This window comes from Podarcis melisellensis, assembly GCF_964234715.1.
Source record: "Podarcis melisellensis genome assembly, chromosome: 12".
In the NCBI taxonomy this organism is placed as follows: Eukaryota; Metazoa; Chordata; class Lepidosauria; order Squamata; family Lacertidae; genus Podarcis; species Podarcis melisellensis.
This window is the reverse complement of record NC_138544.1, coordinates 46,051,520-46,068,212: the sequence shown is the minus strand read 5'-3', so window position 1 is coordinate 46,068,212 and position 16,693 is coordinate 46,051,520. Positions and strand designations below refer to the sequence as shown.

At 46.4% G+C, this 16,693-nt stretch overlaps 1 protein-coding gene across 7 annotated transcripts in view; it reads right to left on the bottom strand.

Annotated features, from left to right (window-relative positions):
* ADARB2 (adenosine deaminase RNA specific B2 (inactive)) overlaps positions 1–16,693 on the bottom strand; it is a 363,889-nt gene that overhangs the window by 91,981 nt on the left and 255,215 nt on the right. For all 7 annotated transcript variants that reach the window (XM_081931677.1, XM_081931679.1, XM_081931678.1 and 4 more), the window contains one exon: positions 15,534–16,441. In XM_081931677.1, the coding sequence (XP_081787803.1) occupies positions 15,534–16,441 (908 nt within the window). The remainder of the gene's footprint in view (positions 1–15,533; positions 16,442–16,693) is intronic.

Here is a 16,693-nt window from a genome sequence, read left to right as displayed (position 1 = left end):
GTGCTGCTCCAGGGAAAACGACTCAGCTGCCCATTTGAGCTTGGAGTATTAGGCCAATTTTTGTAAAGAAGTGGGGAGACATGTGGGCATCATCAGCGGGCCCTACCAGCTGACTACAGATACCAGGGGTTGACCAAGGCCCTGCCCTTTATAAAGAGCTCTGCACAAACTCTGATGTACACAGAATCGTAGAGTCTGAAAGGACCACGAGACTCACCTAGCCCAATTCCCTGTGATTCAGGACTCTTTTGCCCTGAGAATAAGAGTCTCATGCTCCACCAGCTGAGCTCTCCATAACTTGAAGTTAAGTGAGGAGCACCTTCATGAACAAGGTCTTTCACTCTTCACTGCAATCAGGTGGGACCTGCTGAATTTGGGACTTGCACCCAAGCAAGCATGGTTAGGTTCAAACTGTATATATGCAGATGGTGAGCAAGATACCCTGTAGTTATTACTTCCAGTGATGACCTTTGTGACTTCATAGAAGTCCTTCCGCACAAATTAATCATGAGCTATTAGGAAGCTATTCCCCATATCTCACGCCAACTCTCTCTGCAAACCGCAAAACTCTCTTCCAGAGGGGAGAAAAATATACTTCCTTAGTCTATTGAGGATTACCCATGTCAGGGGAAGTTATATGATTGTCTTTAGCGCTGATAGGAATTACTTTCAGGGTGTTCCAGCTCATTACATCCAGCCTTCATCAGCTATTTTCCAAACTGCAGTAACCTTTGCGATACAGGTGCTGTAGATCTCTGTCCTATTGATTCCACTTTTGCAGCTACACGGGGCTCATGTAAACAGAGTGCAAAGCCAGATAGGAAACTGTAAAACAGCAAGCAATTTGGCACCTTGAAGAACACAGATAAAAACTTAAGGTAATCAGCACAAATGTTGTGGAACTCATTTCGATGTATAGCGGGGGCTGTAATCCGCATCTATCTAACGTAGAAGCTCTGAGATACAGATCCGAGTGATACAAACAGACTGATCTAAGCCTAGTTGGTAGTATTACAGCTGCAGCAGATTTCTGTAATACTACCGAGGCTTGTGGGATGTGGGTGGTGCAGTGCGTTAAACCACAGAGTCTAGGACTTGCCGATCAGAAGGCCAGTGGTTCAAATCCCTGCAACGGGGTGAGCTCCCGTCCCAGTTCCTGCCAACCTAGCAGTTCGAAAGCACGTCAAAGTGCAAGTAGATAAATAGGTACCGCTCCAGCAGGAAGGTAAACTGTGTTTCCGTGCACTGCTCTGGTTCACCAGAAGTGGCTTAGTCATGCTGGCCACATGACCTGGAAGCTGTATGCCGGCTCCCTTGGCCAATAAAGCGAGATGAGCACCGCAACCCCAGAGTCAGTCATGACTAGACCTAATGGTCAGGGGTCCCTTTACCTTTACCTTACCAACAAGGCTTAGAGTTGAGCTAGATGGTAGATCATGTTCCACAGAAGGTTGGTCCCTCTCCAGACAGATATTTTATTGCAGGCTCATTCTGCAACATTCTGCACCCAATAGGAGCGCTTTGGTGGTGGATTTAGAATAATAGAATCATAGAGTTGGAAGGGACCCTGAGTATCATCTAGTCCAACCCCCTCAATGCTGGAATATGCAGCTGTCCCATATGAGGATCGAACCCGCAACCTTGGCGTTATCTGCACCATGCTTTAACCAACTGAGCTATTCTACTTCTGCGATACTTCCCCAATGCAACCACATTATTGCTGCCCGGAGGGGCTATAGCGCAACAAAGGCAGGGCAAAAATAAACCAGAACATATGTGGTATAAAAAGTTACGGGATTCTAGCAGGAAGTTACAGGATATGCACAGGTTGCAAATGAAGTAATGTGGCCACCCCAAATCATTTGCAGGTTCAAATGGTATTGAAATATTTTTCTGTGGGTTATAAATGTCTCATTGGTTTGCTAATCAATTAAGTGGTACCTTGGGTTACATACGCTTCAGGTTACATACGCTTCAGGTTACAGACTCCGCTAACCCAGAAATAGTACCTCAGGTTAAGAACTTTGCTTCAGGATGAGAACAGAAATCGGGTGGTGGCGGCGCATCACCAGCAGGAGGGCCTATTACCTAAAGTGGTGCTTCAGGTTAAGAACAGTTTCAGGCTAAGAACAGACCTCCAGAATGAATTAAGTTCTTAACCCGAGGTACCACTGTAAAATGACTTATGCTGTAATGGTGATGTTTGGCTTATTTTTTAGCTACTGGCTGGTTTGTTAATTATATCTTACGATACATGCTGTGCTTATGATGTTCTGTTGTGTTACTGTTATCATTTGTGAGATGCTTTGGGGTTCATTTGAATGGAAAGTGGCATAGAAATACAAAAAAATCAAATAAAACTAAATAAAAAGCCAGATTGCATGTGACCACTCCGGTAGCATCAAGAGCACAAATCATTATGAATGTGCAATAAAAAAGGATGGGGGGGGGGGTTAGCTCTGGCTGAATGGCACTGAAGTCTGTGGCATGTTAGTTGCAACACTGAGATCGTTGGGGAAAGACTGTAGCTCATAGCATGTGCTCTGCCTGTGGTAGAACACAGGTTTTGGCCCAGGTTTAATCCCTAGCATCTCCACGCAGGGCTGGGAAAGGCTCCTGCTTGAAATCCTGCCAGCATAGACAATAAAAGGCAGCTTCCTATGTTTTAAACTAAAGCTCATTGATTTCAATGGTATCAAACAAGACTCTTGAAGCTCCTGGCATTAGTAGCCACCCCAGTGTAGCTCCTTTCAGGCCACAGACCTCAGTGTACCTGATGGGCTCCTGGTGGGTTTAGTGGAGAGTGCAGATGATCAGCCCTTAGAGCCAACATCAGCTCCTGAGGGTGGGAGGTACAAGGTACCAGGGAGAGTCAGAGGAACAGGAATGATGAGAACACTGTGGAGTCCCTGTACCATTTCAGGGGAGCCTGGGTAGCACTTGTACTTTGCACAGAGTACTTCAGACCCCACAGCACGAATCTCCAGCCTTGGAATGACTGAAAGTTATCCTGAGCTTCTGGTGTCCCAAGAGGAAACAAAACACCCGGGTTTTGCGGATGGTGCTGTGGGTTAAACCACAGAGCCTAGGACTTGCCGATCAGAAGGCCGGCGGTTCAAATGCCCCCCGTTGCTCGGTCCCTGCTCCTGCCAACCTAGCAGTTCAAAAGCACGTCAAAGTGCAAGTAGATAAATAGGTACCACTCCAGCGGGAAGGTAAACGGCGTTTCCATGCGCTGCTCTGGTTCTCCAGAAGCGGCTTGGTCATGCTGGCCACATGACCCGGAAGCTGTACGCCTCCTCCCTCGGCCAATAGAGTGAGATGAGCGCCGCAACCCCAGAGTCGGTCACGACTGGACCTAATGGTCAGGGGTCCCTTTACCTTTTTATCCAATTGTCCATCCTTCCTGCGCTGTTTCTATCCCACCCAGTGGCTGGATCTCAAATCCCCCAGAAGAACTACCAACTTTGCCTTAAGGTCTGCAAGCTTCACTATTGCATGCCTTTTCCGAAACCGATTAAAACAACAACAGAGGAGCCTAGCTTCCGATATCGGTGATGCCTTATATTCCCACCCCCTCCCCAGTAACTTCAAGCACTGCAGAACAAGTGTTTAATTTACTCAGATCAATTTCTGTCAAAGGCACAAGGGGAGCCTCTTTTCGGCTTGCCTCTGCGATGTTTCGTCTCTTCCCTGCTGATCAGTCTGGTGCCACTGGTGTTTATCTTGCGAACCGGTCGCTATTGCATGCTTACTTAATTGATCCTTTGTATTCACACAGGTCACCCCGGATAGGTGTGCATAGCATCCCGATGTTCATTTTCTGCTCTGTTTTGACTTTATTTCAACAACAATCCTCCCTAAGGTGCTGCTCTGCTCTTCACAGAACTCAAGGTTTAACTCCTACCTTGTTTTCTAGCTTTTCTGAAATATGAAAGGGATCGGATGGACTTAATATTTTGCTCTGGCCTGTACATGGACCATCAACCCGCAGCTGCATCAACAAGAACGTTCTTGTGTCTTTTATTCTTAAAAAATAACAGAGCACAAAAACTTACATCCTTTCCCCTTCTCTCCCATGTCTGCAGAAGAGAATATTTCAGAACAGCAACATCAAAGACACCTAGTAAATCTGACAGACATTTTACTGAGCTCTCCCACTTTCTTTTTTATGAATGCAAAATTTAAAGAGGTGAATTTATGCACTTGGGTCTGTCAGGCTTCCCCCCCCCTTTTCTTTTTGGAAGGGGGCTGGAGGAATGGTACTCATTTATCTCCCATCATTGCTCTACAGTACATGATGACAACAGTATCTATATCTTTCTGTGTTAATTTCCATCAAAGCACAGCTACATGTAAAGTATGTAGCCGGAGGTTTTACCCTGTAAATACAGGGGGCATCTCCTTCCCATGACTGTTATTATCATTAATGCACACATTCCCAAAATCAGCCCGTCTTCTTTTTTTCCTGATTGGAGTTTCTATGACAACACAGGAACACTGTGATTTTGATTTATGGAACTTCTGCAAATCTACCATTCTGCTACTTAGGAGGAGAAATGATCTCTACCTAGGACACCAATGCTACAGGAAAAAACCCAACACTGACAGAAAGGAAACTACATGCCCAGAGAAACCACATTTTGCCCCTAGAAGCTAAGCAGGTATGATCCTCATCAAGACCTGGATGCGAGACTGTGTGCGTGTTTGCTGCCCTCTGAGTTCTGTGACATCACAGCAGTTCAACGAATAGGAAAGAGAGGATTGCAGGCAACCGGTAACTTGCAGATAATAAAAGTATTTATTTGTTACGGTTTTGTGCTTCCTCAGAACGGTTAGGGATAAAGTGTCGAATAAACAGCAACAGTGTTTGAGCTATGCCAGAAATACTCTGTTGGCTTCCTGCGTCTCAGTAAGTGCAACCCACACCTTTTATGTATATAAAAAACCCTTTCTCTCTTACAGTGAGGGCCGCAGACATCTTTGCATACAGAAAAAAGATAATGTTTGAAAGGCCCCAGGCATACTCTCATGATGGCTGATTATGTTATGTCAGATGTGTGGCACAAGTGGTTTTTTTTACACCAAGCCTTGCTGCTGTGAAGTTCAAATGATGTTTGTCATTAGCAGCTCCTTGTCTTTCAATGCGCATTTGGCCTAATAATGTTTAAAGTCAGGATATGGGGGTGCAAATGAAAGTCACAAAGGAGCACAAGGTTGAACCCTCCATCTCGGCAGCCCTGTTCCCCAAGTACTTTATCTCCAGGATCTTGGTCTATAGTCCCTGAAGGATTAAGCCACATATCAGGGTTCCTTCAGAGCCACAAGCATAGGAGCCAATTCCTAGGGCTCAAGGTCTCTTTGCACCCCCCCATAAAATATTAGAGGCTAGTGCCTCAAAACTGGCAACACGTGAAACCTGTACTCAGAATAGTTTTGTTGCCATGAGTAGTATACCTTTTGCTTTCTTCATCCTTTCAAACAGTAGTACTGTATTGCTATTTCTTTCTGCACACCCCGCAATATATTTACCAAACTCCAACTTTGTTCCTGGTTCAAGCTCCTGTTTTGCAGAAAATAAACAACTTCAGAACCTGGTATTTCTTACCAAAGCTCCTATTTTGCAGGAAACAAGTGACTTTTGTGGTTAGAGTTGTTGTTGCGGTGGTTGTGCTAAAGCCTTGTAGACCTGATCTGGATAGATTGGTTGTCATGCGGATGCTTGTTAAGAAAGAAGAGTTTCTGGGGATTTCAAGCATGGGATTCAAACATACTTTTAAAGCAATAGATAGTTTGACGCTTTTAGTTTCATGCAAACTCAGCCCATCTCATGCATGTGAAACATGAGAAAGTGTTGCAGAATTACTGGATGTAGTGCTGTAGTTAAAATGTCTCTTATTGACTGCTGCACAGGACCAAAGAGACACTAGAATATTTCCCTGACTGGCTGCATGAACACTCTGGAGTGCTCCATTGTTGGGATATTTTTTTTGTGTGTGTCTTACTCTTACAGTCTTTCCCAGCGAGCTGAACATGAAAACATCATGTTCATGTTCGTCAGGAACACCACAAGAGGGAGTCAGAACTCAGTGGTAGCTCAAATCTGCCTGCTGCTCTGCATTCTGGAAATGAAAAGCTGTTAGAATAAATTTGAAGCTTCCTTGATGTGCACTGAATGCCAGCCATAAATAGATAAAGAATGCAATTTTGGAACGGATGCCAGCAGCAGGCCAGCTCCAGCAGAGGTGTTTTGCACGGGACCCAACGAGAGAGAGAGAGAAAGAGATAGAGAGAGAGATGGACGTTCATACAGGCTGCACACTCATATCCCATGGCCCTGCCTGGGGGGACAGGGCACACTCTCTTATCTGGTGTAAAGTAGATCATAATGAAGCCTTTATAAACAATATGGGGGAGGGGTTGCAAGCCGAAGAGCCGCTTTAATGAGGGCTGGCAGGATTCTGAAGCGCAGCCCCTTCTCACCTTCTCGCAGAGCTGGACAAAAAAGACCCGAGGAGTCTCTGATGGTTGTAAAAGTGGCTGCTTTGAAAGACATCTTTATGAGATGATGACTCTGGACTGAGACTCCAAGCTTTCATCTAATAAATAGCCTTGCTCCTTGGCTCGAGATGTAATAATGTTTCCGAACAAGCCCCTCTCACAATAATGCCTCAGAGCAGTAATAATTCACTACCCAATTGGTGGACAGATCCTTGCCATCAACTCCCTGCAGAGGAGAGGTTGCTCTAAATGAGGAAATAAGTCAAAGTTAGCAGGAGCCATAATGGGCCCCACTATGTTCAAGTGAGATGGCACTCGCTATCTTCAAGTGAGGCAAGACTTGTTTGAGCTGAGCCGTGCTTTGGAACAATGGATGCAAGTTTAAGAGTCACACAAAACTCTTCTTCGGAAGACGTGGCCCGCCCCAGGCAGGCAAACAAATAAAAACTTTTAGAAAGGGAGGTAATCAATTCTGCTTTTTTAAAAAATGCTGATCTGTCTAACTATGTTCCCTTGCCTTTTCAAAAAAACAGAAGTTGGTGGTGACTTCTATGCATATCATCCAGCCAGGGTAAGAAATGCATGAGTCCCATTAATTTTCAAAGGGAGATTCTAAACATCTCACATTAAAATAAATAGTGCTTAATTGTGGTTGGATTAAGAATAAAGCCACTCCCGGCATAAGGAGGGGGGGGTGCGGGCTCATGCCCCACCTACATCCTCGCGGGGCTTGCTGCAGCCCCGCGGGACTTGGGAATCCCGGGATTCATCATTCAGCGCGCCAGCCAATCGGCTGGCGGCGGGGGCGGGCTTAGTAGAGTTCATTTAAGGTCGGGGCAGCCTGTGCTCTCCCCTTTCTTTCTTTCAGCCAGCTGCAGTTTCCCACCCACCCACCCTCTAGGTTTTCATTTGGACTTTGCTATGGACTTCGGTTGGTCGCCGCAAGGGGCCTGGTAGGAGTTTTTCCACTTGGCTAATTGGCATTATTTTGGAAGCCACTTGGTTTTTTTGCCTACCTCGTAGCAAAACGTCACAACACCTTTGGTTTGGGCGGTTAGGCATTGGCAGGGGTATTATTATGCAAACTAAGGCCCATCTAGTTCAGCATCTCAAAGGCCAACCAGATGTCTATGGGAAAACCCACAAGCAGAGCCTGTGGGCAACAGCCCTCTCCTCTCTTTTAACATCCAACAACTGATATTCAGAGGCATAGTTGGCCTATGATATCAGGCCCAGAGGCCCCAGCTGGAACACTAAGTTCCCAGCATTTGCCAAATCATTTCTGTTAAGTTAAATTCATGGAAGGTAAGGCTATCGGAGGCTGACTATACCTTTGAATATCAGTGAATCAGTGCTAGATCAAGTGATTTTTTAAGAAGCTCCTGTTGTTATAACAATGCACACACAGACCAGCTGTCTCTCTTGAAATGAATGGTGCGTGACTTTAGATGAGGAGCTTCACAAATTCATTGGAACTCTCTTATCCACAAGAAATTGCAGGCTGGGTTGTAAAAGTTTGTGCCTTTAAGAAAAATCTGGCTTATTTTACAGTGTCAGCCTTTTAAGCCTTACTCTTAGGAAATGCATAAGGTTTAATTACGGACGACAGAAGCACATTTAGAATGATTCCAATGGTTTTGTTTATAAAGCTCTGGGATTGTTTTACTTAATTTTATACCCTGGGTAATGAAAACTAGCTTGTATATTTCTTTTAATTAAAAATTGCTATACACCAATCTATAACTTAGGGCAATCCTATAGAAGAAATTAAATGAAGAAATCAGTCTCCTTAAGGCTTAAAAGGACTGAGTAACCAGCACTCACTCTAGCACTGATGCATGGGCTTTTAAAGCTGGTGAGATAGCTAAAATGCATGCTAACGAGCTGCAAAATTGGGTAAGGCTGTGAGAGAATGAAAGGCTTTAATTAAAACCACTAATTTTTATTGATATTTGTCTCTTTTACCTGAGAGGAGGGACAGCAATTTTTGACTTTAGCACTTTTCAGCGATTGGTTCTGCACGGTTTTTGCTGCCAGGATAGAATGAACGGTGATCTGATGAACTGTGTTTCAAGGCCTTTTCATGATATTCACATATTGTGAGTGTGTATGTGTGGCCTCACCCAGAACACATGTAAAGTCTCCTTTCTCTTCCCATCTCCTAAAATATGCAGTGCTACACTCTTCTGTCTCAAGTTGTTTAGTCTCAGGAATATTTACCAGGAATGTGTGAAACCCCCAGAAGTTGTTGTTTTGAATGTTGTTTTGCCATTCCTGATGATTGCAGTGGCAGCAGTGAGCTGAAGTTCCTGGATTAGGCAAATTCATTGAGGAGAAGACTATTGATAGCTACTAGCCATCATGACTATGCTCTGTATGCGCTGTTGGAGACAGTGGCTAGAAACCACTATAGGTGAGAGTGCCCTTGTGCTCCTACAACCAGTGGCGGAGCAAGCTGATTGGACACCTACCCTGTGCAAAGGGGCGGGGCCAGCCGGGGCAGGATGCTTCATGGGGCCTCCAAGGAGTCTGCCTGCCTCCTCCCACTCAGCCGCCCTACAGCTGAAGGGAAGATGGTGGGTGGACCGTTTGGGGCAGCGCGGTGCCTGCGGGTGCCCAAGTTACTGCATCACTCCCAGGAGAGAAGCGTGGCTCGGGCGCGCTGCAGGCCCCGCGGTGAGTGCTGCCCAGCATTTTGCCACCTCCCCTCAGTGGTGTCACCTGGGGTGGCCCGCCCTTACCACACCCCACTTCCTCCGCCCCGCCTACAACCAAAGTAATTCTGAGGAAAGTTGTATGTATGGCACTGAGACATGGGGGTATACCAGTGTATCTACAGTGGTACTCCGGGTTACAGACACTTCAGGTTACAGACGCTTCAGGTTACAGACTCCGCTAACCCAGAAATAGTACCTCAGGTTAAAAACTTTGCTTCAGGATGAGAAGAGAAATCGTGTGGCGGCGGCACGGCAGCAGCGGGAGGCCCCATAAGCTAAAGTGGTACTTCAGGTTAAGAACAGTTTCAGGATAAGAACAGACCTCCAGAACGAATTAAGTTCTTAACCCGTATTTTGGAAGTGGTGCAGAATTCCTTTATGAGAATTACATCAACTTCAAGTGCCCCAGTTTTCCAGGAACAGTCCCAGAATTACAAAAACCATCCTGGCTTCTGAATTGATCCTGGAATGTCCCTGTTTCCCCTGTCAGTGCTGCCAGCACTGAGTTCAGGGAAGAGGATGAGCCGGACTTGTACCAGGCGGCTACGAGGGAGCATCCCATGGCCACTTGGGCAGCTCTTGCTATGACTTTTATGGGCAAAAACTGGACCAATCTCTATGGAAACTTGCGCTCATGTTACACTTGCCTCTTATTGTCAGAAGCTTGTTTTCAAGAATGACTCCTGCCTGCCAAAAAAATGCTTTCAGGTACAACTGCAAAGTTTAGCCCAATTGTTTTGAGTAAATATTGTCAGAAGTATCCTACACGTTTATGGGATTAGCACTGGAGCTTTACCTTCTTCTTCTACTAGAGCTAAGCAGATGTTTAGGGAGAGAATTCACCTCCATTCTAAGCGATTTGTATTCAGTTGCACAAATGTCTTATTCTTATCGGTATCTATTATACAGAATGACATTTGGCCTGGAGAATTATTTTATAATCCTTACTGTTGCTTCTTGAAGAAAACCATCTACAGCCTTGCGTCTCCAATATATGCCCTCTGCTTTCTTGGATGGGAAGTTTAATGACATTCCAGCTTGCCAAAGACTCTGTTATTTGTGAGTCCGGCGAGATGGAGGATGTCTCCCATTGCCTGTTAAACTGCCCCTTATATGAGCACCCTAGGCACAATTATCTTACTTGTATCCTCCAGTCTCTGTCAAACAGACCCATCCTAGACCAGATATATGCCGTGCTTGCAGGCAAAGGCATATTCATTACCATCCAAGTAGCAAAATTTGTTCTGGCAGCCAGGAAAACATGACCCAGGTTCCAAAAACCTTAGGTAAGCGGGTGAGATGTGATTCAGGTTTAGTGTATTTTTAACTGTAGTGTGTGATTTACATTGGGGGAGGGAGTACCTCCCCATTTTCTTTTGTATACATGTCTATCAGCTGAATATGTCAGAACACCTACCGTATTTTTCGCTCTATAGGACGCACTTTTTCCCCTCCAAAAATGAAGGGGAAATGTGTGTGCGTCCTATGGAGCGAATGCAGGCTCCCTGGCTTCAGCGATAGCAAGGCAAAGCCTCCGAAGCCTGCGCTACAGAGGCTTCGCGTTGCTTCCGCTGAAGCCAGGAGAGTCTGCTCTTTGAGGCTGGCGGTGGGGAAAGCAGCGCTTCCCCCATCGCCAGCCCCAGAGGATGGGGGGCAGCAGGAAGGCACGCGACGCCTTCCCGCTACTCTCCAACCCGGCTTTGAGGCTGGCGGGGGGAAAAGCAGCGCTTCCCCCATCGCCAGCCCCAGAGGATGGGGGCAGCAGGAAGGCGCGCGACGCCTTCCCGCTACTCTCCAACCCGGCTTTGAGGCTGGCGGGGGGAAAAGCAGCGCTTCCCCCATCGCCAGCCCCAGAGGATGGGGGCAGCAGGAAGGCGCGCGACGCCTTCCCGCTACTCTCCAACCCTCCTGTGGGCTTTTGCGGGAGATGGGGGAATTCCCCCACCTCCCGCAAAAGCAGGCAAAAGCCGTGCGCTCTTTAAAGGCGCTGCACGGCTTTGCTGGCTTTTCCAGGAGTTGGGGGAATTCCCCCACCTCCTAGAAAAGCCCGCAGGAGCCGCGCACCCTTTAAAGAGCGCGCAGCTCTTGGGGGCTTTTCCCCAAGGAGGGAGAAGGGACTGACTGGCCGAGTCAGTCCCTTCTCCCTCCTGCGGGCTTTTGCAGGAGATGGGGGAATTCCCCCACCTCCCGCAAAAGCAGGCAAAAGCCGTGCGCTCTTTAAAGGCGCTGCACGGCTTTGCTGGCTTTTCCAGGAGGTGGGGGAATTCCCCCACCTCGCAGAAAAGCCTGCAAGAGCCGCGCAGCCTTTAAAGAGCGCGCGGCTCTTGGGGGCTTTTCCCCAAGGACGGAGAAGGGACTGACTGGCCGAGTCAGTCCCTTCTCCCTCCTGCGGGCTTTTGCGGGAGATGGGGGAATTCCCCCACCTCCCGCAAAAGCAGGCAAAAGCCGTGCACTCTTTAAAGAGGCTCCGTGGCTTCTGCAGGCTTTTCTAGGAGGTGGGGGAATTCCCCCACCTCCTAGAAAAGCCCGCAGGAGCCGCGCAGCCTTTAAAGAGTGCGCGGCTCTTGGGGGCTTTTCCCCAAGGACGGAGAAGGGACTGACTGGCCGAGTCAGTCCCTTCTCCCTCCTGCGGGCTTTTGCGGGAGATGGAGGAATTCCCCCACCTCCCGCAAAAGCAGGCAAAAGCCGTGCGCTCTTTAAAGGGGCTGCACGGCTTTGCTGGCTTTTCCAGGAGGTGGGGGAATTCCCCCACCTCGCAGAAAAGCCTGCAAGAGCCGCACAGCCTTTAAAGAGTGCACAGCTCTTTGGGGCTTTTGCCCAAGGAGGGAGAAGGGACTGACTGGCCGTTTCAGTCCCTTCTCCCTCCTGGTCGAAAAGCCCGCAGGAGTCAAGCGGGGCTCCTGTGGGCTTTTGCGGGAGGTGGGGGAATTCCGCCACCTCCCGCAAAAGCAGGGAGAAGGTCTTGGAGTAGCGCACAGGCTGCGTGCAACCTGTCCACTGCTCCCAGAGCTGGAGGGGGGGGAATCATATTTTTTCCTTGATTTCCCCCCCTGAAAACTAGGTGCGTCCTATGGTCCGGTGCGTCCAATCGTGCGAAAAATACGGTATTTGCTGTATTTGTATTGTGGTAGCCTATTACATGTCTATTTATTTGTTATCTAAGACATTTATGTACTGCTTAATCATTAACATTTCTGAATGCATTGTATATAGCAACACACTACACGGAAAATGAAGCAATAAAACAAGTGTGGCGGCATCATCTACACTTTGGAATTCCCTATCTATTGATATCAAACAGGGGCCTTCACTCGACTCTTTTTAGCACCTGCTAAAAACATTTCTATTTAGACTAGCCTACCCAGATGCTTAGAAAGCTGAGGTAATTTTAATCCGTTTCGGCAGGTTTTTAAGTATGGCTGTAATTTCCCCCCTAAATTTTATTGTTTACCCTTTTGTAAAACGATTTGATTCTTTACAACCAAGCAGTGTACAAGTTTTATGAAATAAATTAATAAATGAAAATGTTACTATTTATACACCGCCCGTCTGGCTGGCTTGCCCCAGTCACCCTGGGCGGCTCCCAATACATATAAAAACATAACAAAGCACCAGACATTAAAAACTTCCCTAAACAGGGCTGCCTTCAGATGTCTTCTTTAAGTCAGGTAGTTGTTTATTTCCTTGACATCTGGTGGGAGGGCATTCCACAGAGCGGGTGCCACTACCAAGAAGGCCCTCTGCCTGGTTCCCTGTAACTTCACTTCTCGCAGTGAGGGAACTGCCAGAAGGCCCTCGGAGGTGGACCTCAGTGTCTGGTCCGAATGACAGGGGTGGAGATGTTTCAAGTAAACAGGTATCACGCTTGGGAGAGAGTTCCACAGTCATGGGCCCACCAGGACTGAATGTTTGGCTTTTAGAGGTTATGAGCTATGCATCTGAGCCATGGGGAAACACTAACAGAGGCTCCCCCCTCCAGATCTCAGTGATTGGGCCAGGATATAAGGGGCCAGGTGGTCCTTAGGTTATCCTGGACCCAAGGTCCTATAAGAACCTTGTAAATTAATACCAGAGTCTTGAACATGGCCCAGTGATCTATGGGCAGCCAGTGCAAGCTTTTAAGCACCAGGGTTATGTGCTAGTGTCATCTGCCCCCATCAAAAGTCAAGCATTTTGCACCTGCTGAAGCAAGAGTAGCTCCACAAGAAAGTTTCATTCATAAACAATATCCCCAGTCTAGGCCTGTGTCCCGATTGTGTGCACTCTAACTTATTTACCTTTACCTTAAGCAGTATAAAAGCACAGCCACTGAGGTATGCCCTCGCCGTATCTCAAAATGCTTGCATGTGTCTTAGGTCCGCCGATGGCACTTTGCTCATATTGCCTTAAGCCAAAGCCCTTCATGTGAATGTTTCTGCCTTTGCCCTAGCCGTTGTTCACTCTCCCCCAGCCCCAGTTCAAAAACTGAGGTGTGGGGACTGTTTTATTTGACTACTCAGCTCCACATGGTTATTTGATAAGCCTTGATCTCTGTGCTGGGAAACAGGACAGAAAATACCCAGCATCCTTGTTCAAAACCAGACAGGCCTACAGCCCACACATGTGTGAGTCCGCAGTTTGTTCAATATATTTAAAAGCAGAACAAATGTACAAAGGGGACTGGACTCTCAAGACAGCCCATTTGCTTTACCATCATGAGAGTGAGGCAAAAAGAAAAGAAAATACACATTAGCAGCACAGCAGGCAAAGAAGAGTTGACCTAGAGTTAGAGATGTCAGAGAATTCTGCCGTAAACACAAATGGGAACAGAAATTTGCAAGTTCACCTGAGGTCAGGAACAGCAACCACACAAGTGAATATGAGCAGTATTTGCTATTGTTTGGGGTTTTCTAAGTCCACAAATTTTATGTAAATAATTACATAATTTTGTGCATTGCTTTTGACGTTTCCCTTCCACCAATGGTTTCTGCCATCATGGGCAGCAAGACAAATAACAAGTTTTAGTGGAAGCTGAATTGTAGCAGAACGGAAACAGTGTTGACTGTGATGAACAGATGAAGGGGTGGAAATTGCTTCCTCTTTACATTCCTATCTGCAAGGCAAAACTGCTCACCATACAACCCCTCTCCACAGCACACTGATCTCATCATGCACAGCAGCAAGCGAAACATATGACTGTATAGCTCTCTCCTAAGAAAACGATTTTTGGGGGTGAAGGTATGGATTCCAAATCCCATTTTTAACTCTTGAAGTGCCAACTTACAATCCTGTTCCGAAAATATGCAAGAACAACCAACAGCAATAAACGAGAAAGACTTCAGAGACAGCCCATACGAAGGTCAGGGAGAGTACATACAAGTGCCCTATCTTTCTCCAACCGCTCTCTTCAAAAGGTGAAGGAAAACAAAGGAAATCCCACTTGTATGGAAAATCTGGCCAAAGTACAATAAGACATGGCAGAAATGAGAACTGTGGGTCACATTGAACAGAGAAGGGAGGCGACGACATTCAGGCCTACTAAATCTTTCTACAGCCTTCTAACCAATCAAGACATATATATTTCACATTACTATCTGGAAAACGCGAGACTCCTTGAAACTAGCAGCATTTCCCAAATGTGAGAACAGAAGCCTGTTCAGCTTGTTATCTGTGATTCAGCAGTCATAAACGTCTGCTGTATATTTTTGCTTTTTTTATATGTGTCGGTCCACATAAAACATATAATCAGCAAGACACTGTAGAGATATTTTCCTTTCTCTCAGTCAGACATTTGACAACCACACACAAAGATCTTTAAGCTTTGCCAGAAGCAGAATCGTCTGGGGATGAGATCGTGGCGGGGAGAGGCATGTTGTGCACCATGGGTTATTTTTAAGAATGATGTCCCCTTTATCTCTAAACACAACTTGATAGAATAAAAAACAAGGGCGCCATATCATAATGCTACTTTTGGTTATTCCCTTAAGAAACACTACACCCTGACAACAACGAAAAAAGAAGAAGAAAAAGAAGCAGATCTCTGCCTTCATTACATGCAATTGTGCTACAATCTGTGCTTGAAATATTGACGGTCCTTCAAATTTCTGTACTCTCTGCTGCCTCTTTAGAAAATAAGCCATATTATGGCTCTTAATGAGGTAATAATGGAAGCATATGCAAAGGTCTTTGTGTGCGGCTTCTGTGAGAAGATGGGTTTTACTTACTTCATGGTGAGGAGAGCATTCTGATAAAGTCACCATATAGGGCTAGAACAACAAATCACATTAATCTCAAAGAACTCCTTCAGCTGGGCGGTGGCTACCTGAGAGTTCTCACCTGTGGCAAATGATTACATTTACTCCTGCTGGGAATGTGACTGGGCAGCCGAATGTTAAAGAGGGCCTGTAGCGCAGCCTGTGCTGCTTGACCTTTAGCCAGCTTCTTGCTACGTCCCGAGCCTTCAAATGTTCTCCCATCCACTCTTACAGCCATCACAAAACTCTTGATGTGCTGCTTCTCCACAGTCTCCGAAAGGCAGACGTACCTCAGTCCTGACCGCAACTCATTGAGCAACACCACTGGGTTCTTTTCGCTCTCAGCGGCGGACGCCATCTTGCGCTTGTTTTGTTTGGTGTGGCCCATTAAGTCCAAGGTGTGGTACAGCAACCTCCCGTGCCGGTAGGCTGTAGAAAGCAGTTCATTATTAACTGGGTTGTAGACCGAGAAGTCCTTACTGTGCGTCGATGGTTCAAACTCCTTGAACAGAGTGTCTGGAAAGTCCGCCTGGTCCGACGTAAAGTCTGTGGAAGGGTTGAAACAATTCCCCATGGCAAAGTGAGCTTGACATGCGTTGGGGAACTGAACAAAAGACTTGAGGGCAAGTTCTGCAGCCCTCATTTTGGCCTTCTTTTTCGTTGGTCCAGTGCCTTCAAATGTCAGCCCATTTACTTCCACGGCAACTGCAAATACTGGTGCATGGACCGGGCCTGTCTGGGAGACCATTTTATACTGTAAACCTGGCTTAAGTTCATGTAGTTGAACCAGGGCGTTCTTTGGCGTTACTGACCACGAGACTTTCTTCCAGATGAGCTGGAGTTTGCAGAAGTGTCCATTGTTGCCCTCTTCTAGAGGCCTTTTCCTTTTGATACTGGAAGCGCCCACCCTTGACCTTTCGTTAGAGGTGATTGGATGATCTTCTAGGTTGCCAATGTTACGATTCTCCTTTACTTCTGCACTGCTCGTACCTGTTTCAAAAAGGAAAGAGAAAGTCCGTCAACATTATAGGTGTCTTTGTGAAATCAAAGAATAAGAGTGTGAAAAAGAGATTTCACCAATATATTTATGAATCGATATGGGAAGACCTCATTTGGGGAGTTGGTGAGGATTTCCATCTTTATTATACTTACTTGATTACGACTCCTCTTCCCCATTTTTAAAAAAATGATCAACATGACAAGCTCCCAGTTGAATAGCTTATGATCTGTGGAGTGGAGAAA